This window comes from Colletes gigas, unplaced genomic scaffold (assembly GCF_013123115.1).
Source record: "Colletes gigas isolate AHSC1104 unplaced genomic scaffold, ASM1312311v1 Colletes_gigas_Sc00004, whole genome shotgun sequence".
Classification (NCBI taxonomy): Eukaryota; Metazoa; Arthropoda; class Insecta; order Hymenoptera; family Colletidae; genus Colletes; species Colletes gigas.
In genome coordinates, this window is record NW_025106633.1 from 6088393 (window position 1) to 6115323 (window position 26931).

The 26931-nt window shown below is 37.7% G+C and overlaps 2 protein-coding genes across 2 annotated transcripts; both read left to right on the forward strand.

Annotated features, from left to right (window-relative positions):
• Positions 1-13101: 13101 nt before the first annotated feature.
• Positions 13102-18677, forward strand: LOC122405319 (kynurenine/alpha-aminoadipate aminotransferase, mitochondrial-like). The gene is made up of 8 exons (XM_043409980.1): positions 13102-13433; positions 13665-13852; positions 14647-14817; positions 15206-15466; positions 15875-16054; positions 17039-17165; positions 17462-17670; positions 17804-18677. The coding sequence occupies exons 1-8, from the start codon at positions 13280-13282 to the stop codon at positions 17855-17857; spliced, it is 1344 nt and encodes a 447-aa protein (XP_043265915.1). The 5' UTR covers positions 13102-13279; the 3' UTR covers positions 17858-18677.
• An 874-nt stretch (positions 18678-19551) lies between these two features.
• On the forward strand, positions 19552-24565 carry LOC122405320 (kynurenine/alpha-aminoadipate aminotransferase, mitochondrial-like). The gene is made up of 8 exons (XM_043409981.1): positions 19552-19751; positions 19921-20108; positions 20384-20554; positions 20943-21203; positions 21503-21682; positions 22257-22383; positions 22771-22979; positions 23269-24565. The coding sequence occupies exons 1-8, from the start codon at positions 19685-19687 to the stop codon at positions 23311-23313; spliced, it is 1248 nt and encodes a 415-aa protein (XP_043265916.1). The 5' UTR covers positions 19552-19684; the 3' UTR covers positions 23314-24565.
• Positions 24566-26931: the final 2366 nt, after the last annotated feature.

Consider the following 26931-nt stretch of genomic DNA (forward strand, 5'->3'; position numbering starts at 1 on the left):
TTAGTCAGATAATTAAACGATTAAACGATTATCTGTTGCTGCTCGTGACTGAAAATAATCACACATTTTCATATATTACATCATATTCGAATTTATCGTGGAACTAGATTTATTGGTATTTTCAGGAATATTTAAAATGAACAGAAATTTGGATTGATATTGTCGTTTAAAATAAAAATAGATAAGGATTTTTATTGACATTAAATATATGTGGAGAATTTACCACGTGTTCAATTAATTTTGGAAATATATATTCCTATGTATTTATCTTGCATTTGTAAACATATTTCCAGAGGATAAATGTTATGGCCCCTACGTTCGTACCCCAAGTCGTGCCATTTAAATTTAAAATACCCCGAATATATAGCGTTTATACGAAACCAGCGTGCAAGATGGACTAAAAATCGTACGAGCGAATTCGCCCCCGGTTGCTTCTCGAATGACACTACGACAGTGAACGTAACGAGGAATAAAACACATTTCGGTCCATCCTCCGACGGCGTGCGCGCAAGGGTGACAGATTGCAAATATAATAAGGGAAGATAATGGAACCGGCTTCCGTAACGAGCGACAAATCATAATCTGTCTCCCGATTTCTTCGCTAAGCAATCTCGCGGGCCGCGCCACCCTCTTTGTCCCGGCGAAAACGAACAATAAACGCAAGTTATACGCGACAGGCAGAGGCTAAACGGAAACAAGCGACTCGCCCGTCCCGTTCCCGTTCCCGGCCGATGAAATTATTCGATTTGCCCTGGCGAGGAACTTGAAAGTTATCGAAAGTCCCCGAGGGTGAACGGCCAGGCTACATAAGAGGGTGAGCCCCGGTCATTTGGCTTGACTTCATAAGTCATTAGAATCAGCCTTGAATCGAGTCGTTTGTCACGAAACACCCGGTACACACCAGCCAGCGGACGAGGACAGTGTCGTCGACGTATAAACGGGTACACCGCGGGGGTTGCTGGTTAGCAACGAGCTAAAGAGAGAGAGACAGGGCGGGGGAGGAGCGGACGGGGGTGCGCGCCTAACCAAATTACATCAATCCCATTTCACATCGTTTTGACATGGCAATTGAGTTGAGTCCCGCGCAACTGTTATGTTTTTGCTCGCGCGGACGAGCGAGAATATTCGGGAGGGGATGACGAGGAGCAAAGGAGCGGATCCTCGAGGACGGGCGGGCTCTGCTACCCCTCGCGAGGAGCAACTTTCCGCCTCCCTCCTTCGAGCTAGCGAGCCGCGGAGGGCTCGGTTCACTGGATGACGGTGGCGAGGGGGCAAGTGCCTTAACTTTTCCTTATCGAAAATAAGTCGTTAGCCGGCCTTTCATCTTTAAACGAGTTTTCGCGGCGCGCTGAGTTTTTACCCGGCCTCTGCTCCAACCCTCTAACCGCCCCGCTGTTCGCTGCCTCTGTCCTGTCCCTCGACGGTGCCCTCTATTCCCCCGACCCGTAGCCACTTTTGCCCACGTTTCCTCGGTTTAAGGGATTTTTCAATTTCGTCCCGTGAGAAGCTAATTCAATTTCTGACGACGACCGATGCACCGCAAGAAACCGGTTACCCGTAACACTTGCCAGCGAACGACGTTTCTTTTGATCGAAACCGCGCGTGAAAGGAAGCCTCGATGTCATCGAGTCGATGCTGACGATCACCATGCGTCGAGATTTCGATCGCGTGTCTCCTGTCGGGACCAGTCGGGTGTGTTAATACGTTCGTTGCATGTCGATGTTTAAAAACATAAATACTCGGTAATTCTAGTACCAGTGGATCGGGGGTGATTCTACGTGCGAAATAAGTCTAAAGAAACGAATAATATTTTTTCGTTTTAAGGTTCGTTTACGAGAAAATCGAGTTTGAAAATTGTTTCGAGCCTTAAAGTTGCGTTACGTAGCGGAGAACCTTGGAGCAAACAACGCCGCGCGAGCGAGCAACGATCATGTTCGAGCGCGAATCAAAAGTGTTTGGAAGAATCGACTCGTACACCGATCCGTTTGATTGCCGTTTCTCTGTGGATGAAAGGAAAATAGTTTCTTGCTCTCTCGAGGGAAAAACCAAAGCTGGAAAGAAGAACGCGAGAGAGAAACTTGGAAGCGTGTTGCCTCATTGTCGCCGTAGCTCGAGGGGGGAAGCGAGAAATAACGGTCCCTGCCCCTCTTGTCAGCCTCGTGGTGCGGCTTAGAAGAGTACAATGCTGTAAAACCGCCAGCAATCCGCTTACCAAGTGACATCTTTACGCAATTACCAATAATTGGTCACTGGTCGGGTCCAAAGCCTCGTAAACCTAATTAGGATAAAGAATGCAATCGGAGACGTTTCGAGGGGAAAGCTCGTTTCGTTTGTCGAGGACGATAAGGATTCGCAAGCTTCGCGACTTCCGGCTGTCGAACGATTTCAAGGCTACGGGGTCTTACAATATTTTTTTATCGTTTAATATTGGCTGCTGTTTAAAATTTTCTTTTAGAATTTTAACACTCTAATGGCCGCCCGTTTCGTACGAAGACTGTTGCCTTGGTTGATTTTCATGTTATTTTTACATTCAACATTGTTATAAATATTCAACTATTACCTCTACGTAGCTTGATCGTCGAGCAAATGTACAAATATCAAGATTTATTCGAATAAATACACGTCTTTATCTCCTAGACATATTGATAGTAATAATCGTGCGCACGAGTAAACACGATAATTAAATAAAGAAGCAAACCGTCTTACAAAATTGCCAACAAAATTTAAGAAACTAATACATCTGACGTTTCCTTTAAGCAGCTAAAAGATTATATAATACTTATCAATGTAGAACGAACTGTCCGTTATTTTTCAGACTTGGATTTATGGAAAGAGCTGTTTCCAATTCGTTGAAACTTCTAATCTGGTATGATAAACCTTTTAATATAATCGTAATCACGACCACGCGTGCACATCGACCGTAGCTCTCCTCAAGGAGTCGAGGACGTAATCGATTCACAGGCGCGAACGTGATAATCGCATTATCGAAATCGAGTAATAATCAAATGAAAGCATTTCGTCCCGACCCAGATGAGCGTCTTAACGAAGTTCCACCGAATGATCAGCAATTATCGGTCCTTCGGTGTAATTCCGTTAGCCACGCCGAAGTTGGAAAAGGCGCGAACTAAAAGCGTGTTCCGCCGAAAGGTCAAATCAGATTTCACCGTTCGACGACCGGGAATCCTCTCGATTAAATCAGAATTTTCCCTTTCGCGGCTCGCCAATTTCGTAATTACCCGAACAACGCGGAGACCACAAATCCATCGTCCCCTAAGCAACGTCTTCGAGGACAACAGTCAAATTTCAACCGACAAAAGTAACAGTAAAGGGATGATTCGTTCATATTAAGAACGTACGATTTGGTTCAGAGACTCTATAATCGCGAAGTTAGAATTTTATTTACTTATATTTGACAGGATTTGATCGAAGTTAGTCACGCCTATCTACGCGCAAAGACATCCGTTCGACCCAATAGTAGAACTATTCGCAGGAAAGTCCATAAAAGCGCGGGAAAGATATCCGAGTCCGCCCTCGCTGCATCGAGAAGCGTTCATGCTCGAATTGTAACCGATACGTTCGTAAGGGAAACCGAGATCCGTTGATTCCGCCATCCGTGTCCCCGAGCACAATAAAATTGCCCTCGTTCGCTTTGCTTTCTTGTTCCCGATCTTGGAATACCAACAGAACTCCGCGACGTGTCGCGTATACGGCCACGAAACGAGCGAATCGGGTGACCTGGCAAGAAAGACAGAGAAGAGGGTTGTATCCGGTGAAAAGGTGAAACGAGTAAATCGACGAGAAGGACCGAGACGAAAAGACAAACGGCGAAAATGTTGAAGAACGAGCGACAAAGGGTGAGAAACGGAGACAGAGCGACGGGGGTTGGGTGACGCATGGCCTCGAAAGGGGGTGAGGTGAAACATACGTAAACACATGTTGTTACACTTGGGAAAGCACTTCTGTTGGAGGGTCTCTTTCTGAGACGGCTTATACCGTGCCAGACGAGGCGAAGAAAACGTCTCTTACTTCTCGAAACGACGTGTGGCGACAATTCTATTGTGCATTCCATTCGGTCGGTCGCTTTGAGATACAAGCACGCATACTCCCTTTGTCCCGGACAAGAGCGCGGAAGGTCAGGCCCGCCCGAACGGGTGGTGGGGATGTATAGGTGCGCGGAGGATTACGAAAGGTGGAGAGGTATTTTGACACCCCGTATAATGGCGCGACCGCGGGGTGCACCCAATTAGGTAACGTTGGGGCGTGAAGGGCCCAGTTCGCCGCAAGAATAAGATACAAAACTATCTCGCTAGCCGGGCCCGGCGAACGCTGAATGCACGGAAACTTTCGGCTCCATTCACCGGCTCGTTTAGGATTTTTCTTCGCCGTAAAATGGAGATGTTTTGAGGCGCGAGGCGTTCGTACAATTTTAAACAATGCGTTTTGTGCCCGGGTTTGTTGAAGCTTGTTGTGATTTGCGCGGTTGGAACCAAAGCTGGATGCTATTTCACCTATTTTACCGACGGATTTACGATACATTTACACCTTAGTAAACGAAAATTTTCGATCGTTTGAAACCTTCTTTAAATAGAATAATCGTATAATAAAATTATAACTGTGTCTATAATAATAATACGACAACGTAGTCCTACCAGATCGAATCTCATGACGTCCATCAATGTTTCGTATACAGTCGTTGAAGTCACGAGCAAAATGGATAAACGTGCTCAAAGACTAACGAAATATCCTGGTAGAATAGACTGCCTATGAAGGGTAAAATAACTACTGGGCTGATTCTATTGATATACTAAACTATTAAAAACGCTGCTACCCACTTGCATGCGTGTTACCAGGTCGGACGGGTTGGCCAGGTGTTAGGATTCTTTGCATCAATCGTGTCCTGAAACTGCGAAGGAAATTTCTTGGAGCTCGAGAGGCCCAAGGAGCAATGCCAGCGCGACGAGGTACCAGCGGGAAAATAATGAAATTTGCAGGATAATCGGTAGGCAATTCATAGTCGCTGAGTGGTTTCTATTAAGGCTAACGACAGCCGGCACAGGAGAGACTACGGAGTCCTCGAAGGAAGACAATCTCCCGTGAGGAGATGGGCCTTTTTTTCGTTCCCCTTCGCGCTCCGCAAGCGTCACCTCCTGATCCTCGTCTCGCTCAACCGCCAATCGCGAGGATCTATTTCCTATCGACGGACCCGTCTCTTTCTTTTTCACCTCTTTGCCCGGCGAACTACGTCGCCAGCTACCCGATTTCTCCTCCATCTCCTTTTCTAGTTTCTTCCCCTTTCCTCCATCCCTCTTCTTCCTTCTTTACCCCGTCTTTCGACCTCTTTGTCCCACCCATGGTTCATCCGTCTGATCGTCTACCCGTGTCCCCGTCGACATTCTTCCCGTCTCACCTGTAGAGCCGACGGGGTTCAGGTGGGAAGCAGACGTAAGCGGAATCGTCGTAGAGTTGATTTTAGGTCGGCTAATGTCGTTTCGCTTTTAATGAACTTCTCCGTTCGTTAAGTACGTTTCTCCATCTCCGTCTTGCCAATCCGCGAACCGACGCCTTCGCCGGGGGATCGGGATTGGCCGATTTCTATTTTTCATCGTGGCTGGTTTCGCCAGCAAATCTATCGAAATTTTTGAATTTTCATGGAAACGTTCGAAAGAACTCCTAACGTCGTTCAAAGTTTCGATCTTGAATTTTGTATCGAGGCAACTAAATTTGTTATGAAACGAATGGACGAATCGAAAGTTTAGGGAGGAACTCCAAATGTCGTTTCGAGCATCAGCCTTGAATTTAGTACTAAACTTTTTTAAAATTTTCTACTAAGAAATAATTAAATAAAAGATGCGACCGGTTTGAAATTAATATGGGGAAGCATATTTTAGAAAGGAATGAGTTTTCATAAACGCTCTGGAGGTTCCAGCATAAGCAGATTTTACGGAAGATCACGATTATAGAAGACCTTCAAAATTAATTAAGATTATCAAGGCAAACAAACATCTGCAATACATTTCTAATCGTACGATGCGTGACGCGATCAAGGTCTCATCTGTTATCACGGAAATGTTAAGTAGTTCTGACTATTGCATCACGTGGAGTGAAAATATACTACACTCAAATACGATTGCAGAAATATACTCTATTGTCGATCTCCAGACAAGCGACTTGTGCAATTTTTCACAGGATCTAATATTTATTTGCATCTAAAGTCCCTTTTCGTCATTCATTATAGGATCATCAGAATCTACTAAATGTACTCGACAATCGAATTTTATAGTTCGTAAAAAATACTGTCAATCTTTACGATTATATAATTTCATGTATCGTCTTCATATTAGATCTTTTCAAATTGTGGCCACTCTTGTTATAATTTCAAAACTCCGAGACCGCGACAACCATGCATGCTTGTCGCAAGCCCGATAACTCTTTAACACCAGTTAATTAATTATCACTCGTGACGGCTTATTCCTACTTGAGGAAGATGAATCATATCAGTTTCGGTAGTGTTTTCGAAAACGTCGTTGTAGTCGTAGAATTCGATCTCGACCTCGTTTGAAGACAATATCTACCAAACGAAAGTGTCGCGTGGAAGTAAATACACTGTCCCAGTTCGAAAGTGAAAATTTTGTCAGTTTGCGTGGAATCGAAACAGTTCGTGAACATTTTGAAACGTGAAAAGAACACGGATGACCTTCTCTGTTATTGTGACGAAAAGTGTTCTGACACGTGTTTGATCTTCGATAAATGTGAACGCTTGAATTCAGTGTAGTTGCCAGCACGGTTTTCTGTCATTGATGAATTAGTCGTCGCTTAATGAACTTTTAAATCGTTGCAGTTGATGAATAGAAGCACGCGATAACCCGAAGTGTATGTATGTGTATTGTTTCTTTGAACGTTGTCTTATTATGATCCAGCACTATCGCGTTGACGTATGCTTAGATGCTTGAGAACACGAAAGTTAAAAACAGAATCGGTATAGAGTGCCATTATCTCCGTAGTTTATTGTAATCGACTGCGTTCCATTGTTCTCATTGAGATTCCTTCGAGCTATCAGTCGTATGGCGTCACTGAACTCGGAGAATTCAAATGTGCTTACAAATTTCAAAGGGTAGGTCATGGACGATTCTCGTAAGAATTTTTATATTTAATATTCCCATTAAAATATACAGGTTCATAGGCAATTAATATCAAAACCTGCTGGTGTAAAATGGTAAATATTTTACGGGTTCTACGAGAAAAAATAAAACAAAAATCAAGAGTGACGAAATATCGTTTGACATTTGGGTCCGAGATTTAATTAATTGCTGATAACACATGAAAAAAAAACTTAAAATTTAGTTTATTACATACGATGCAAAAAAGTTTATCTGACTTTTTTATAACAAATTTTGTTCTCTCTGAGATTTATTTCAAATATCTTTTTAATGTTTGTAAGTACCGAATGTATATCAGAAAAACCAAAAAATTAGAACAGATAATTGTTACTATGTATTTATGGACCGAGTTTATTCGAAATTTAGTCAGATTCTGGGATGAGAATATAAAACTTTAATATGGAAGTTTATATATGCATATTCACCAAATTCCTTTATTTTCACAATAAAACTGCTATTCCATGAATTTCCATTATCCAATTGTTCGATCATTCACCCGTTTTACTATTCGAACTTTGTATTTTTATATAAACTTTCTCCATTTGACATTTATTTTTGAAGCACATTATACTTATAGTACGTCAAGATATGCAAGATATGCAACTTCAATTTTTAAAATCTTCATCCAATTATTAAATGAAATCCAAATTATCGATGATAGAGATGGATCATTTGCAAGAATTTCTGGTATTAATATATATGTATATCTTTTGATAAATACCGTCAGCAATTATTCGAATGTTATCGAATAAATTAGCAGATCAGTAAACAGTGAATGATAACTATACTTATTTGATCGATTTACTTCAGTCATGATCGTGGAACACTTGATATCTTTATTTTGCCACTTTGTTACATAATCTATCGAAATTAGAATGCTTGGACATCATCAAGATGAACAATGATAGCTGTTGTTTGTATATTTAGGGAAGTTGTATCATTTCTAGTGCGTACTTTAGTTTTCAACGAACGTCATTACTTTCTAATATGTACGTCTTTACAAATAGATAAGACGTAAATATTTGGTACGTAAGTACGTCAAATTTCCTCGTACGATTTTTCTAAGCTGTTGCACCATCATAATTCGTAACTGACGTAAAAAATCGCTTGCATTGTATGTAAACAATTATTGCTACATGGACCTCATTTTATCAGATATCTTAACTTGTTTTTATTGGTTTATAGGTCGAAACAACGTGACGTTCAGATTTACAAAAAAGGAAATAAACGAAGTTCATGAATAAAGATTAATTTAGAAGGGGGAGGGCAGCAGCCCAACCGTAGACGAAAGAAAAATAAAGCGCGTTTACATATTCAACAGTTTTTAATGGTATCGCTCTATTATCTTCCCGAATGTCATATTTTTCTTTAGCCAAGCTACACCCCACTGATACATCCCTATTTCGATATCTGTAACTGTATTTTAATAATTGTAGCAACAAGATTATTGATTAATATCTGTTTTTGCAAAAAGGAAATATAGTTTTCAGCTAATAGTAGTCTTATTATAGTTGTTAGCCGTGATGGGACTTTGATTCCTGCAGAAGCTTCAATCGAGTCAAGAATGTGGAATTCTCAGTTACTTTTGACACTAAAATAACACAAAACTATTAACGCGTTGAATTTTCTAGAAGTTTTGAAAGTCACGAGAGTCTCGGAAATATTTAAACTTTCAACAACCTTGACACTGCTTGATTACGATACCGAAGAATTTGTTCATATTTAACTTACACAACTAGATTAAACGATACTACTACCACTGTCAATCAAATTTTTGTTTCTGCATTCCTTCGGAATTTTCCTCAGTTTTGTTTACCGTTTTACTCAGACCTTTAACAATTTTAAAACTTTCAAATCTCCGGAGGTTCAACATATTTAAAACTCAAAGTTACCAAGACATTGAAAGCATTCAACGCATTCAAGATAACTTAAACATTCAGACACTTAAAGAACATTCAAGATATCCAAGAATTCTAAGGCTCTAACGCATTCTCTGTCCAGTGACTCGCATATGGGTTGGGGTGGTTCAGACCCAACAAATATTGCTACGATTAAACTGAAAGTTCTTCTCAAACTGAAACAGATCAGTATATTGCGAAGGTAATAATCTGTACTGCTAGGTGAAGAAAATAAAATATTATTTCTATGAAAATATCGACATTCTATTCATTCTTGTAAGCTCTGTTCACGCATTTGGGGAACTTTCATAACATATTTTGCGAATTATTTTGATGCTTCCCTGAGGTTTTTCCTCGACTCAAGATGTGTCGAAACGGTTCGTATCCGATCGTTGGTTACTCCCCAACGCGGCATCAAAAGGAAAAACGCAGTCGCGCAAATCCTGCTCGTTTCTTGCATCAGAATGGTGCTTACGAAATTGCGAGTTTCAGATTAGCTACTGGCAAAAAGAAAGAAAGCGGCGTGCTGCCGAGATTCTGGTGGGAGACGCTCAAAGATACATGCTTAAGTCATCGGGGTGACTGATACGGGATGAGAGGGAATTTATCGAGCTAGATTAATTAACTACTATTTCCCAGGCGTGTGTCTGGCACGAGGAACGTGTGTCACGGTTCACGGAATATCTATCGAGAGTCGTTCTTCTTAGATCGCTTCGAAATACTCGCCGAGCGCTGCAGAATCGGATAGAATTTGGTAATCGATGAGAACCGGGGAACACTATGATAAAAATGTAAAACTACCTCTGTAAATTCGCGTCGCGCAACGTCGTTCGTCGTTGCATGCCGTCTCGTTGATTTCGCATAAAAATACGAGTGTTTTTCAAATTCCCCCTTCGACGTTGTATCAGAAATCGAATGCAAAATAGCGTTTCGACGCGTTTTGCTTCGTGCTCGTCCACAACAAGGGATTCGATACGCTCGGAGGAACAATCGAGGCAGGATATCGTTCTTAGTCTTGTGACGGCGATAAACCGTTCTGTAAGAAACGTCTTCGCGATTTCGTAACCAGCAATTAATCTCGCGGGAACGCTATATAATTTATCATGGTTATCACCGAATGAAAGTAGACATTTTCTTTTTTTTTTGACAATCTCTGTCTAGTAACGTCTGCTCTGTTACTAGACTTAAATGGATAATCGCTTCTGGTTAGGTTGGAGAGACGGAAAAATTATGGTTTGCAGAATTTCTTTATTATACGCAGAGAGATTCGGAATTGTAGGTGGAAAGTTAACCGATAAAGGAAATTCGTGGAAAGAAACGAGAAAGATTCCACGTATCAGTCGTTCTTGAGATATTCGGTTTTTTAGCTAATAAGCTCTACGCACGAATGAAATTTTATTTATTTTTCTTTTATAAATCTAACGATATCTCAATTATTTTTATTAGTTGTTTACACTAATCTTTTTCCCCAACCTAAATCTTTGACGTTATTATCTGACTAGTAAAATAGGACTTGTGTTTTATTTATCAACTAAGTTGTCTATGTATATCACATCTTGTACTGTGATAAGGTTTCAAGTTTATATAACTCTGCAAAATTATCAATTTTCCTTCTTTTTGTACACTGTAGAGTATTACGTTACTAATAACAATTTTTTTTTTTTTTTGCAAATACAGATTTAAAACGAACAAATGAATTAAACGCTGATATGATTGTATTATTTTAGTAAACAACCTTAAAGAATTTTACAATTAATTATTTAAGTTCTGTGCATCGAATTTTAAACATAATCCAGCCTTCAATTATTATATAATTTCATTAATATTATTTAGTGAATTGGTATACTTAAAATTTGCTGACATTATCGTGACTGATCATAATTTTAAACATAATGACGTTCAGACGTAAAATCAGCATATACATTTCATCGATAAGTGTAAAAAAATGTGTTCATAATTAAAAAGTTAATGTCGCGATGATTCGCCGCAGAAAAAGCTTGTAAATATTTAATATAAATATGTATATTTTCATGCCTCGAGTTCGATCACAAATGCTATTATCGAGAAACAACGTTACGCAAACGGTAGTACTCCGATTCATCTAGATATCCCGCCGCAGTTTTGAAAAACTTAGCAGTGACATTGCCGGAGGAATTAGGTCAGTGTCGTTGTCATTTTCATCATTCATTCAATACGACGTAACGTGGATCTGTCTTACATCATGGTTTACAAATAGTGCGAAAATTTTCGTCAGATTTTCGTGGAATTCCTATCGATCACCGGAAACATAAACTTTCCCCGAATGACTATTTCCGCACAGAAAAATTCGAAACTTTCGTCGCAGTAGTTTCTCTATTTGCGACTCAATAATTATCCACAAGAGCAAACTTCTGGACCACAAACGAGACTGTTGATTTTTGTTTCGATACATATTTTTAAACGTGCACTTAAAAGTGCCGTTGATCATTCGTTTCCACGTAATTAGTCGAAGGTAATTGACCTCACAAAGTAAAAAAATAAAAAAATCATCGGTGTTTCAAAAAATGATTTTGGGGTTGGCAACGTCCAATTACTTTAGGCGTGGCAGTCATCATCAAGTATCAATGTATTCGACAATGTAATGAAATACATAATAATTACTTTTCAAACATTTATTTATGAAATGAAAACAAAGCAGATTACGAGATTTCGAAAACCCGTTAGAATTAGTATGTTGGTTTTATGTCTGGACTTTTCACTTCTATCGCGAATGCTATCACTATTTGGGATTGTATTACCTCGTTTGGTATGAAATAATATATTACAATGTTGCTAATACGAATAAATTTAACGTATATATTAAAAGATCGTTGAAACAAATTGACATAGATTGTAAATTTAATATTGAAATAATGTGCAGTTAAATGAAAATGGACGTTCACGAACTCAAAAATTCAGAGAATTTCTAAACGTTATATTTTGAAAGAAGCAATAAGATTATTCTATGTTCTCCCTGTAAGTATAATTTCTAGAATTTATATTTTTGGTCTTATTTGTAATTTAAGCTATTCAAATTGCGCAATAGAAATTAAAAACACATTATCCGTGTATAAAAATTCGTTAAACTTTATAGTTGACTGTCAATATGTAAACAATGGTCATAATATTAAAAACGTAAAAAACAGAGAACTCTCTGTACCCCTAACTGCGTGGTAAACTAAACTTCTATTGAAGAATTTAAAAAAAATATACCTTGTCTTATTAGGAACTGTATATGATCAAAAAATATAGATAAAATTCTCTAAAAACTTCAACGAATGCTTTCTTCTCAGAAAAATGAAACATTCTGTTCAACTAGACTAGTTCGACTGTAAAAAAAAACATTTTTCGTTGTTGTTATAGTACGGTTGAAGAAATCACCTCTTGCAAAAAAATGCAGATTTTTCTTTTTCACTGAATATTTCCAAAAATAGCGGAAGCTCTCGAATAAAGTTTCTCGTTGAAACTATCGACAAAAAATCTATTAAACTACAAAAAAATAATTATTGATAACGTCATCCTATTAAAGATCTCGTTTGTATACAATCATTATTTTTGCGCGGCTTTGGAGATGCAAAAAAATGATGCAACTTTTGTGAAAACTTCTTTTTTTTATATTTCTTCACTACGCCAGAGATTTAATTTCATACGAAAAAAAATCTATATTTTTGACGAGGGGTGACTTCATCCCTTCGAGTCGTATTACGACACAAACGAAAAATTCACCTTAGAATTCAAACTTGCTTTTTGTTTCAAGAATATCCCTCGTTGCCCAGAGAATTCGTAAATATTTAAACAATAATCGCTACAATCATAGTTAAGGAACGTGTCTAAAACATAATTACTATATTTATAATTGTAAAAGTTGGATCAGACACGAGATAAAATGTAAATAGTTGACTATTAATGTTTAAGTGCGCAAAACTCGCATGTTCCTTTTCGAATACGTCAACGAAGTCTGACGCAACCAAAGCTATCGTGAAATATAAAAGCTGGGTAAACGCGGGCTGCTGTCATTATTGATAGTACTAGCGTTGGCATTTGATCGAAAAGAATGTATAGTCGAGTGCACCGCTTTTCGTGAGTATATCGAGTTGCAGAAGAAAATAGAAAACGAAACAAGATTTTATACGTCGGTTTTACAATACGATAGTTATACCATAGTACATTCTTTAAATAGAACTTTGAATAAAATCGTAACCCTCTATGTCTCGACGATCGAATATAAGTGTCGAGAAACCGTTGGAGGTGAACCCTATTGCGAAGATGCACAAAAATAGGGAGCAATTTCAAATGGATTACTCTTCGTTCAAAACGGAAGTCAGTAAACGGAGGCGGTCGGCAGCCACCAGGGAATTAAGTAAGAAGATTACTTTAACGATCTTATTCGTTTGTCACGATTAGGAGCAACAGAGTTCAGAAAAACACTTTAACCACTCTCCAGTCTAGCTTCTTTCAGTAGCTTCGGAACCGTGACATACTTTTACTTCACTTTTTAAATATTTAAAGTCACGAAGTTGTGTTTATAAATTTGTAAACTCCTTTTATTATTTATGATTTTAACGAGTCTTTATTTTCTTGTTTGTTATAGCGAAAATAGCGTACTCCGCGCCAAAAACCGTGATTTCACTGGCAGAGGGAATGCCGAACGAAGAAACGTTTCCTTTCACAGAAATTTCTATCAAACTTAACGATGGATCGTCTTTCAAGCTCGAGGACAGGGAATTGGGCGCTGCTTTGCAATATATTCCCACGCAAGGATATCCACCGCTTCTTCAGGTACTTAAAAATTGGATTCTACAGAATTTTTATTATTCTTTTACGAGAAACAAAATGTACGGAAGGTCTATACCAAACAGAGTGAAAGAGCAAGTGAATAAAGCTGTTTTGCAATTTAACTCTAATATAAATAATTTATCAGTTCAAAACGGTCCTCTTGGAAATTGATCTTACAAAAATTAGAATGTTCGGTACATTTAATGACTCTTCGTCTTCAGCGTATTGTCAAGATTTTGTGAGTTTATTGTAAATCCCTCAAATGAAAACAAATCGGACATTTATTACTTTGCAATTTGAGACATTGTTTTCGAGATATAAATATTTGAAAATTTTATGTGTGAGACCGTCATGGACACGTGTTTTGCGTATGTGTGCACGTGTGGCGTGACTAGCTGGCTGAGATATAAATAATCATCTGAGAATTACAAATTAAATCAGTAAAAAATATTAAGAATATATATTGTTGCCATTCTAAAATTTGTACACTTTCAAAGAAAACCAATACTACGTTCACATTTATCCAATAAGCGACAGTAGTGTGCGAATAATGTTATAGAAATTTCACTGTTCCAAGTACTTTGATTTATTGCCGTCGATAACACGCTTACGTAACGAAACACGATAAAATCTTGTGTTACGATCGAATCTCGAGCAACGATTCCTGTTTATCGTCGACCGCGTGTCAAATACCCGCGTAACCGCTCCTCAGTCGCTTCCTCGTTCTCCTTTTTTCCCAGGAATAATGCAATTGCCTCCAATATGTTTAACGACGTTGGACATTAAATTGGTTTCAGAGCCTGAGGGAGTTTCAGAGAAGGGCGCACGCACCTCCCTTGTGGGAGAGTCGCGACATTGTGATCGTCTCCGGAGCTCAGGACGGATTAAGCAAAACTCTCGAGGCTATAATCGGCCCTGGTGATCCGCTCCTGGTGCAGGATCCTCTTTATCCTGGCGTGGAAGTTGTGGTCAGTAATTCTCTGCTGTTCTCTGTTTACATTCGCCATTCTTTAGGATCTTCTCTCGCTGAATTTCACATAGATAAAATTCTATTGCTTCGACGAAAGAACGGAATCCTCCACTTCTTCAAAAATAATTAATCCAAAACTATGCATTCGGTGGTATCGACACAATCATGTAATTTGCCACAACCCCTGATATTGCATAATTATTATTGTGTTATTCAAATATAAAATCGTACAATTATGCGTGTCAGCCTTTGATGAAATTCGTGTGATACAAATATGGAGGTGTTTGTACTTAGTTATTTCATTTCTTGAGGCGTCAAATTTTCAGCACTGTGCGGTACATGGTTTAAAGGAAACAGACTCGAAAGGAATCGTTTTTCGTTTACAGGTCGCCCCGCATGAGGCGGAGCTGATCGCCATTCCCCAAGACGAGGATGGCATCGTTCCTGAAATTCTCATGGAAACGTTGAGGGAAAGGCAACTCTCAGGAAAGAAAATGCCGAAGTTAATGTACATAAACGCAACCGGGTCGAATCCCACCGGCGTTGTTATTCCGTTGGATAGGCGGAGGGAGATCTACAGGATAGCCTGCGAGTACAACTTCCTGATCTTGGACGACGATCCTTACCACTTCATGCACTTTGAAGAAGTGAGTAGTGTTTCCTGTTCTTACATTGCAATACTATAGACAACTAAATGCAATCGAAACTTATTGTATGAAAGAAACACAATAATACAATGATTCAGAGCAAAGTAAAGATATTATCCGACATATCTAGAAAATTTCATAAACTGGTTCGTAAACAATTCTCTAATTGCTTCGACAACGAGCAAATCCATAAAATTACTCGATTTCCCATTATACGTTATTAATATCAGACATAATTTATGAAATTGTTGGTCAATATTAAATACAGAGGCTCACGTAATTATTGTGTACATTGATCCGTTTCTAAATCGATTGTTTCATACAGTATTAGAAGCGAGAAACTGTTTGGGATGGAAATTAAATTTTGAAGGAAATTTTGAACTGAAACGTAACTATTCTTATGCACAGACGGAACCTAAATCGTTCTTATCAATGGACACGGAAGGTCGTGTGATCAGGTTGGACTCTTTTTCAAAAGTGATCAGCAGTGGTATCAGATTGGGATTCATCACAGCTGCAACGCCACTGATAGCAAGCATAGAGCTTCACTTGCAGAGCAGTCACCTTCACGCGCCTACTTTATCACAGGTTGGTAGCATGGTTTTCGCTTCCCCATTGTTGGTACAGTCGTTTTATCCCTTCGAAAAGGGGAACATTACCCCCCTGATATTCGAAACTCACTCTCGGCCTCTGTTATCCAAGATAGATAAATTGCAATGAATATTGCATCTTGGTCAAAATAATTAATCGATGATTTGTTCAACCAGTATGTTAAATTTCGCGGCCACAAAAATGAGTAGAGACTGTTGCCACCTATCCGATACGTTTACGTAATTCCTTCATTGATAATGATCTATTATTCATAAAACTGTTTCACTGACATTCAGTTAAATTATAAAAATTATTGATAAATTACATTGCACAGTGACTTATTTTCATTGAACAGGTGATCGATGAATGAAATAATACTTATTCTTTAGTATGTGTGTGATACACTGAGTGATCAGTATGTAACGATAATTGTGTTACTGACCATCTCTCAAACGCTATTCTAAGCGAATTCAGTGTACCTGCCATTTTTAACCCCCTTTATTTTGAATTAATAATTCGATCTAAAATCCAGCTATTAAAAAATGAAAGAGGATCTAGATGGAAGCTACTTAAAAGAAGAATTACAAAAGTTGTAAATTTGTAAATGTAATGATTGATTGTATATTTCTAACAATACATTTGTAAGTCGAATACTCGAAGACTAAGATACGCGAAGGCGGCAGCAAGTAATAAATCATAAACATATGTTGATACATAATCGTATCACTGCACGGTTAATAAATATATCTTCTAGTATCGCGAAACGAGGCGTTCGAGCGCGTGTTGTAAATATTATTCTCCCTGATATGATGAAATATGGTTGGAAAAGTATCTGACCGTCCCGCACGCTTCGAGCGATTATAGTTCGACGCGCGCGTAAGGTGGCGCGTGTCGACTCTTATCAATAATGTTAATACCCGATCGACTGTTATCGACGCCGAAACCACAAACGATTTATGCGTGACTATTCTGTATTTGTAGGTGATAATATACAAGCTGATGAAAACCTGGGGGTACGACAGGCTAATGAACCATTTCAAGAGGCTAAGGTGTTTCTACAAGAAACGCAGGGACGTTATCGCCGCTTTGGCTGAGAAACACTTGTGTGGTACGTATTAAGAAATAAATTACAAACTGTTCGATTGTTGCCTGAATTCTCTGCGTATCGAGTACTATCACACATTTTCTTTTATTTGTTATCCTTGACAACAGGAAACGGAAGATGATTGCTATAAAAATGACAATAGAGGAAAATTTTGAATTAATTTAATTAGTTTACTTGCAATTCGTTTCTATACACGACGAACTCTTGAGAAGAATTAATATGCAGAGATTGTTCAGAGTTAATTACATTATCGTTGATGTTGTAGCAAATGCAATTACAATAGATTGTCTGTTCTATAGGCCTGGCAGAATTCACGTTGCCTAAGGGAGGCTTCTTTCTGTGGATCAAAGTTCAAGCCATCAAGGATACTTGGAAGATGATCATGCAAGGAGGAGTCAAGGAAGGCGTCATAATGGCGCCTGGTGCAGCCTTCATGAAGGATCCTAGCAAACCTTGCAATGCTATTAGGGCGAGTTTTTCCAAAGCAACTTACGAAGAAATGGATATGGTACGTTATAGATACTCACTTCTATCATCGACGACTAATTGAGCATGCTAGAAAAAGAATATCTTGTTTATAATGTAAACATTACCAACTGTGAGCATGCTCGTATTGATCTTTTATTACATTTTTTTTCCAGGCATTACAGAGGTTGGCAATGCTGATTAAAGCCGAGCTGGATGATAATTACTGAATAATAAATAGAAATACGTAGCGTTAATAGTAGTATTACAATTGTCTAAGTACCATAAATAGCATTTTTTATACTACCAACAGTGACTAAGAAACGACCGTATCGATAACATAGGATGTTTGAATGAAATACTATCTGTTGGTAAAAATTGAATCGCGTTATCGAATAGAGGTAACTTATCGATGCATACTAGAATAGAAGTTAAAAAAGTACTTTCATAAATGATGGTACCGAACCCCATAAAAATATTTTTCATCTCGTCTTTTAGAGAAGACAGCAAAACTAAAGTTTGTACCGACGTTTACTATTTATAATTGCCTATTATAATAATCCTTTTTTTATCATTTAATGCGACGAAACCAAATTGGCGATATTTCACGACAATCCTGCTGGATTCATCCCATCGTTCATTCACGAGCTCATTATTATTCATTATGTCATCAACATCAATTTCATAACTTGCCAAACATCTAATGCAAATTTCGTATGTACTTAATTAATGTAAACGAACTACTCAGTTTGCTCCTTTTATATTATATTTATTAATTATCTTATTCTTAAATATACTTTCTATATTTGACCGCAACACGCGCTCGATTCCTTCTGGAAAACAAAAGAACGGGGATACGACCCGACGCATCATCGCTAGATGTTGGCCCTCTTATACATTAAAATACAAATGTAATATCCAATAATTATCATGGATGTTTGTAATCATTCATTATTTGACGCGTGATTCTATCACAGATGAGCGAAGCATTGTGTGAATATTGAACTTCTTGTAAAATTATCTTTTTGTAATAAAATTTTGTTAACTGTACCAATGTGCAAAAAATTTGACAGACCTCCAAAACAGACCACCAAAAATTTGAAAGAAACTGGCGCGCGTGTAATTTTTCACTGCAAGTTGTGAAACAAGAAAACATGCAAGTTTCTTAAATTATAAGACAGTAGCTTCAGTTGCACGAAAGAATAAAATAATTATTTATTATAAAATGGTGTAACTTTGAAGTAAAAATCTAAAAAAACTGTGACAAAATTCAATTTTTCTTTTAATACCACGACGAAACTAATTATTCGATCGAAATATTTCTCATAGTTTTTCCTTTATTAAGATTTTAAATATAAAGTATAAGTTTCTAAAAATATCAATTTTTCACTGTTCTCGTATTATATAGAATTTTATTGTTTCATAAAATGTGTATTTGATAAATAAAATGTACAAATGAATTAGACTTCTACATAATTATATTATATTTTAATAATTTTTGATTGCATATAGTATTCCAAAATTTGTTCATATCGAAAAAGCTTCTTTTTTATCAAACGTTTATGAATATTTAAACTATAATGACTTCGATTACAATTTTGAAGGTCATCCATTATAATAATCAATTAGAAACGTAAATAGCCGAAACATATTTACTATAATTACAACCTTGAAGAGTCACTCACGATAATGACGGCGAATAATTAGTTTTTAAAATGTTATTCTTGCAATACTCGTATTTTTCCTGTCGGGTATTCGTTGTCAAAAGCAATCAGAGATATTGCGAAATATAAAAGCCGGATAAAAACAGAAAAACCTTTTAAAATTCATAGTATCGAGTTTAGCATTAAACCAAAAAACATGTATAATCAGTCGTCCCGATTTCTATGAGCATATAGAAAACAGGAAACGGAAGATTTTATATGCCAGTTTAATAATACATTCATTAAATAGTACCCCAATTAATATCCTCTGTCAACAATCGAACAATAAGTAACGAGATACCGTTGAAAGTGAATCTAGTCCTCAAAATACATCAAAATAGGGACCAATTTCAAATGGATTATTCTTCGTTCAAAACGGAAGTCTGTAAACGGAGGCGGTCGGTAATCACCAGAGAATATAGTAAGAAGATTACTTTAACGATCTTATTCGTGTGTCATGATTAGGAGCAACAGCATTATTTTTATTTCACTTTTTAAATATTTAAAGTGACGAAGTTGTGTTTAGAAATTTGTAAACTCCTTTTATTATTTATGATGTTAACGAAGCTTTATTTTCTTGTTTGTTATAGCGAAAATAGCGTACTCCGGCGCGAAAACCATGATTACACTGGCAGAGGGAATGCCGAACGAAGAAACGTTTCCTTTCACAGAAATTTCTATCAAACTTAACGATGGATCGTCTTTCAAGCTCGACGAAAGGGAATTGGGCGCTGCTTTGCAATATATTCCCACGCAAGGATATCCACCGCTTCTTGAGGTACATAAAAATTGGATTCTACAGAATTTTTATTATTCATTTACGAAAAACAAAATGTACGGATGATCTATACCAAACAGAGTAAAAGAGCGAGTGGATGAAGCTGTTTTGCATTCCTGACCCCAATTTAAATTACGTTTTAATATGAATAATTTGTCAGTTCAAAACGGTCCTCTTGTCCGCCCCTCAGTCGCTTCTTCGTTCTCCTTTTTTCCCAGAAATAATGCAATTGCCTCCAATATGTTTAAGGATGTTGGACATTAAATTGGTTTCAGAGCCTGATGAAGTTTCAGAGAAGGGTGCACGCACCTCCCTTGTGGGAGAGTCGCGACATTGTGATCGTCTCCGGAGCTCAGGACGGATTAAGCAAAACTCTCGAGGCTATAATCGGCCCAGGTGATCCGCTCTTGATACAGGATCCTCTTTATCCTGGCGTGGAAGTTGTGGTCAGTAATTCTCTGTTGTTCTCTGTTTACCTTCGCCATTCTTTGGGATCTTCTCTCGCTGAATTTCACATAGATAAAATTCTATTGCTTCGACGAAAGAACGGAATCCTACACTTCTTCAAAAATAATTAATCCAAAACTGTGCATTCGGTGGTATCGACAAAATCATGTCATTTCCTGCAACCTCCGATATTGCATAATTTTTATTCTGTTATTCAAATATAAAATCGTACGATTATGCGTGCCAGCCTTTGATGAAATTCGCGTGATACATATATGAAGGTGTTTGTACTTAGGTATTTAATATCTTCAGGTGTTAAATTTTTAGCACTGCGCGGTACATATTTTGAAAGAAACAGACTCGAAACGAATCGTTTTTCGTTTACAGGTCGCCCCGTATGAGGCGGAGCTGATCGCCATTCCCCAAGACGAGGATGGCGTCGTTCCTGAAATTCTTATGGAAACGTTGAGGAAAAGGCAACTCTCAGGAAAGAAAATGCCGAAGTTAATGTACTTAAATGCAACCGGGTCGAATCCCACCGGCGTTACTATTCCGTTGGATAGGCGGAGGGAGATCTATAGGATAGCCTGCGAGTACAACTTCCTGATTCTGGACGACGATCCTTACCACTTCATGCACTTCGAAGAAGTGAGTAGTGTTTCCTGTTTTTACATTGCAATACTATAGACAACTAAATGAAATTAAGGGATCAGTCGTTTGGGTGGTTCTATGATTTGGTAAAACGAGATCTTAGAAAATTGTCAGTGTCCTAGTTTTTGCGATCTCATCGAAGATTTGCAGGGGAACCCGATAAAATGCAATATCAAATTGTCGAATTTTATTATGGAAAACTGAAATAACTTTTAACTTGTTTCGTGTACATCAATTTTTGTGTTTCGGATTAATTTTGGAGGAAGTCACTGAAACATAACTATTCTTATGCACAGACGGAACCTAAATCGTTCTTATCAATGGACACGGAAGGTCGTGTGATCAGGTTGGACTCTTTTTCAAAAGTGATCAGCAGTGGTATCAGATTAGGATTCATCACAGCTGCAACGCCACTGGTAGAAAGCATAGAGCATCACTTGCAGAGTTGCCACCTTCAAGCATCTACCTTATCACAGGTTGGTAGCATAGTTTTCGCTTCCCCATTGTTGGTACAGTCGTTTCATCCCTTTAAAAAGGGGAACATTATCCCCCTGATATTCGAAACTCACTCCACAGACGAGGTATATGATCATATATACCTCGTCTGTGGTCACTCTGGATGTCTGTTATCCACGATAGATAAAATTGTGTGTAAATACGTGTGAGTTGACTATGGATGAGATTAAAAATCGCAATTTTCAAACGACCATAACTCCTACAATAGTGAATGTATTTCATTGAACTTTATTTCTGAAGTAGAGGTCATGGATAGCTACTAAAAAGTGTCTAATTTGCATTGATACCTATAATTTCACGATGGGAACGTTTTTTAAATGGAATACTCGAAGGCCAAGATGCGTCACGGTGATAAGCAGCTAATAAATTATAAACATATGCCGATACTGTCATTAAAAGTCATATCAGCGTTCATTTACAAATATTATTCTCCCCGATATGATAAGACGGGCGCGTGTCAATTCATGTCAGCAATTTTAATACCCGACTGTTATCGATGCCCAAACCACAAATGTGACTATTCTGTATTTTTAGGTGATACTATACAAACTGTTGGAAACCTGGGGATACGACAAACTAATGAGTCATTTTGAGAGTGTAAGGTGTTTCTACAAGAAACGTAGAGACTACATCGCTGCCTTGGCTGAGGAACACTTGAGTGGTTCGTGTTAATAAATAATTTACCAACTGTTTCGGTTATTCTTCGAATTTTCTGCTCATACTCCTATATTCCATTTTTTCGTTTCTTTTTTTGTAAATACAATCATTCTACATCTATCAAGTTGTTTTTATCTTAAAGAAACTTTTAATATTTATTATTTATAATAACGTTTTATGCATGTTCTTTTATTTTGAATCTTTAATAGCAAAAAACATAAGGCGGTTGCTATAGAAATTACGATAGAGCAAAGTTTTCAATTAATTTAAATTATTTATTTGCAATCATTCACCGTACTCGGTGAACTTTTGCCATAGAACACATAGTAACTATCGACACGCAGAAATGTTATGATAAAGGCAATTACAATGGATTCTATCTATTCTATAGGCCTGGTAGATATCACATTGCCTAGAGGAGGCTTCTTCCTATGGATCAAAGTTCGAGGGGTCAAGGACACTTCGAAAATGATCGTGCAACGAGGAATCGAGGAAGGTATCCTAGTGCTACCTGGTTCAGATTTTATGTGCGATCCCAGCAAACCTAGCGATGCTATTAGATTGTCGTACGGCCAGGCTTCTTACGAAGAAATGGATCTGGTACGTTATACTTAATACCTAAGCCAAAATCTCTGCACGAACTATCGAACATACCAATCTGAAGTGAATTATGAAACATTTATACCTAAGTTCGAATTTCGTCTTCATTTATTGTATAATTTCCACATTTATAAAAAGCTCTATTCTAATATTGTTCTTACAAGACATTGACTAATATTAATCGTTAATTAGTAAAGCAGGTATTGTTTGAATAATTTATCATGAATGAATATATTTTATCCTCTATTAATCCTCCATTGAGTAAGTTGTATTTTTGTTCTCTTTTCAGGCGTTCAAAAAATTGGCGAAGTTGATCAGATCCATACAAGATTAAGTCGAGATACTGACTTAATAAATGACCAGCACGAATGCTGAATATAGCATAAGATAGCACGTACACAACTGATCACCAGCGTCGATTCGTACCTTTTTGATTGCAACTCACCAATCGCTAATGCAGCTGCTTAGCGATTCCTGGACCCTACCCTGAAAACGAACGCGAAAAAAATAATCGCAACACTAAAAATACTCGCGATCAAATTCATACTATTTACAACTAGCAAAGCCACTAATATTCTGCAAACCGAGATTAATGTTTATACGCAACTCTACCCTGGAAAAGAAACGCGAAAGGCTCTGATTGTTCGCAACCCTAAATGAAACTATACAATTTATGCAATTAATTTGCATCATTGACTAGGCAAATAAACGCGAATAATTCGTACTTCGCAACGCTAATGGCAAACCGTTATCAGTTCTTGTTCGCTACACTACTCTGAAAGAAAATGCGACAATATTATCCGCAACTCTAACGTTAATCATGATATATTTGTATTCATCGCAACACTAATGCAAACCGCGATTTGTCCGAAACAACTGATCGTTGTGGTACAAGTACCATCTGAAAAACTACAATTACTACAGCACATACTACCACTACTACTACTACAATTACAGACGAATACAGTGACACAATAGAATCAAATAATGATTCTCCATCCTCATCCGAAGATGAAGATGAAGAACCATTCGTTGCAGCCCACTCTTGCGACAGTTTGTCAGGGCCTCTTCGACTTCATCGAGTCTTTTCTTTCTTCGGCGGTAATGCCGAAACCTGAAACTTAATACTAGGCTCGAGATTCCGTGCAATACACAGTCTTCCAACAATTCTACGAATTGTTATCGGAACTGGTGTGAAGAAACTCGAGCGGGACGAGCGTTTCGAGAGGGGCTAACCACGACCGCGAACGCGAAGAACGACTTTAAAGTCGCGGCGATTCCAAGAATGGAAAATAACACCAAAACAAACGGTACAAACCGTTTGGATCGGCCAACTTTTCCACTCTCGAATCGAACTATAGGTTACAGGACTGCCACGCGAAAACGCGCCTACCCGAGAAAAGACTGTGGACAGCCCTGCCCTGACCCTACCAACTTAGATCTAACACACGCGTACCAGAACTTAAGTGACCTACCTACCTAACCCTATATTTAAAAATTTGCAAAACGCATTCTCACAAACAAACACTCCACGATTCTCATACATAATGTTCGGGCGCGGCCTAAACTAGGGAGGACGCCCCGAGGTTCCTCCGACACCCGAACATTGCAAACATTCACACTCTAAGGTACGTACCATTTGCTGAAATCAGCTGACAAAAACTAGCGTCCATTGCGTATGTCTAATATATGTATACCATAAAAATGTTTGAAAATATGTAATATAGTTTTTAATAAAATATAACGAGAAGTTAATCTATTAAGCATTGTATGATATTACTATCGCGTATGTAATATCAACTATTGCCAAATAAATGGTAAATAGAATTTGAAATTACTATTATAATTAATAAGAATCTGGTATTACCAAATTCTGAATTACAGAATAATGAACTTTTGAAACGACGCAGTTCCACAGCCTAACCACACACACACATGTGGAAATACGTCGCGCACGATACACTAGCATTGTCAGCCTCCCACATAGATTGTTCTTACTTTTACAGTCTAAATCATCGTGCTTATTGCCTTTGCTCACCCGCGTAGCACCTGCGCACGTGGATGAGTTCAGGCAACAAACACGGAAAATTATGCTGAAAATCCTCAACTAGAAAGACTGATTAGTAAATAATAACGAGATAATATAATTTTTGTTCGTATCTTATTCACAATTGCAATGAAAAGATCTTTTATTTGTAATAAACGAAGACCAAAAATTTGGAATATATTAATATTGGAAAATGTTAATATCGAAGAAATTTCTATAATCAAAATTTAATTATTTAGAAGAAAAGACTTTAAGACGAAGTAAATTACTTTGGAAATTTAAGACAATTCTTTGGGGGGAATTTATTGAATTTTTAATTAAAATATATAACTACCCTCGGGTCGATTTCGTTGTCAAAGTGATTTATTTAAAAAATGAAAATAGTAAACAATGCATGTGACTTCGACTTGGAAATCTACCCGCCGCGAAATACCTTCCTGTATATGAAATGCAACATCATATTTTTAAACGACTAACAAAAGACTGTAGTATCTTCCATAGACACTCATCGAATTATATTTTAACATGAAATAAGAAAAATATAAAAAACGATCAATATTCAATACATGTATTGATATAATAATATCAATACAATCATCATTCTATATTAAATATAATAAAAAGTAAAAACATATAATTTCATTATAATTACTTTTCATATTTTAACATTACTCAGTTGCATGCACATATTAAAACACGCGGAATACAGGAAGGCCCTAGCCTGAACTAAATAATAAAAAAGTACAAGTCACTGTATCCGTCAAAGATAGCACGTATACAACTGGTCACCAGCGTCGATTCGGACCTTTTTGTCCTACGACGTGATTGGGGACCAGAGGAATAAAAATTGGCATGCAACTCACCAATCGTTGAATGCAAATTCCCGGACGACGTTGTTGTCCACTAGAAGTCATCTCCGAGGCCAGCAACAAAGTCAGCAACGAAGTCATCCAAGGTGTTATCTGGATCCGCAAGTAGATACCTTGATGGGATGTTAAGATCCTGTAAAAAGACACAGCAAACATTACACCCTATTTGTTAAATTATAGAGCTTTGAATTTCAATAAAAAATTTAATGTAACAAAATTTAAAACGAAGAATTTTGTTCTAAATGCACTCGGAACAAAGTACGAAGATACTTACATTTTTGCTCGTGGGCATCGCCAAATACTCCTGTTCAGTGATGGACTGACTCTACTATAGCGTTTCATAAAGGAAAGAGAGCCCCGGTGCTCAGAACAAAATTCAAGAGAACGTAATACACACTGACTCGACTCCACGAATCCCTAAAATCGAAACGATAATCTACCAGAAGCCTCTGTGCTTCGAAAAACAAGAAACTCTAAACGATACAATCACTGAATTTACTGGCCGCATTGCGCGCGGTCGTTAAAATTTCTGAAAGAGAAAAAGGAAAATGGCGTTAGAAATAAAAAATAATTCAGTAAGCACACAGATCTGTCTATTTATCGATTTAGTATTAAATTTCATCGATAAAAACAAAAAAGTATGTCAACATACATGGGTATATACTCACTTGTTATAATGAAATTAATTTTGCCAATATTGCATTTCAAATTCCTTTGACATGGCGTGGCGTCCATTAACATGGCGGCTATTGCATACCGGTAGCGCCTCTTAGAGTCGAATTGCAGCAAAGTCTCGAACAGCAATAAAACACAAATTACGGTCTAATGCGTTCAAATAAATGTTCCTTTACCTTAATTAAACATCGACAGAACCCGAAATATGGTCTATGAATTGATAATTACGTTTAGAGGTATCATAATTGATGTCGATTAACACGTAAGAAATCGCGCGTAATTGACTCTACTTTTTCCGCGATTCCGGTTGAATTTCTAATAGACTCGTGTTAATATTGCATGAAAGCATCAACAAAGAGTA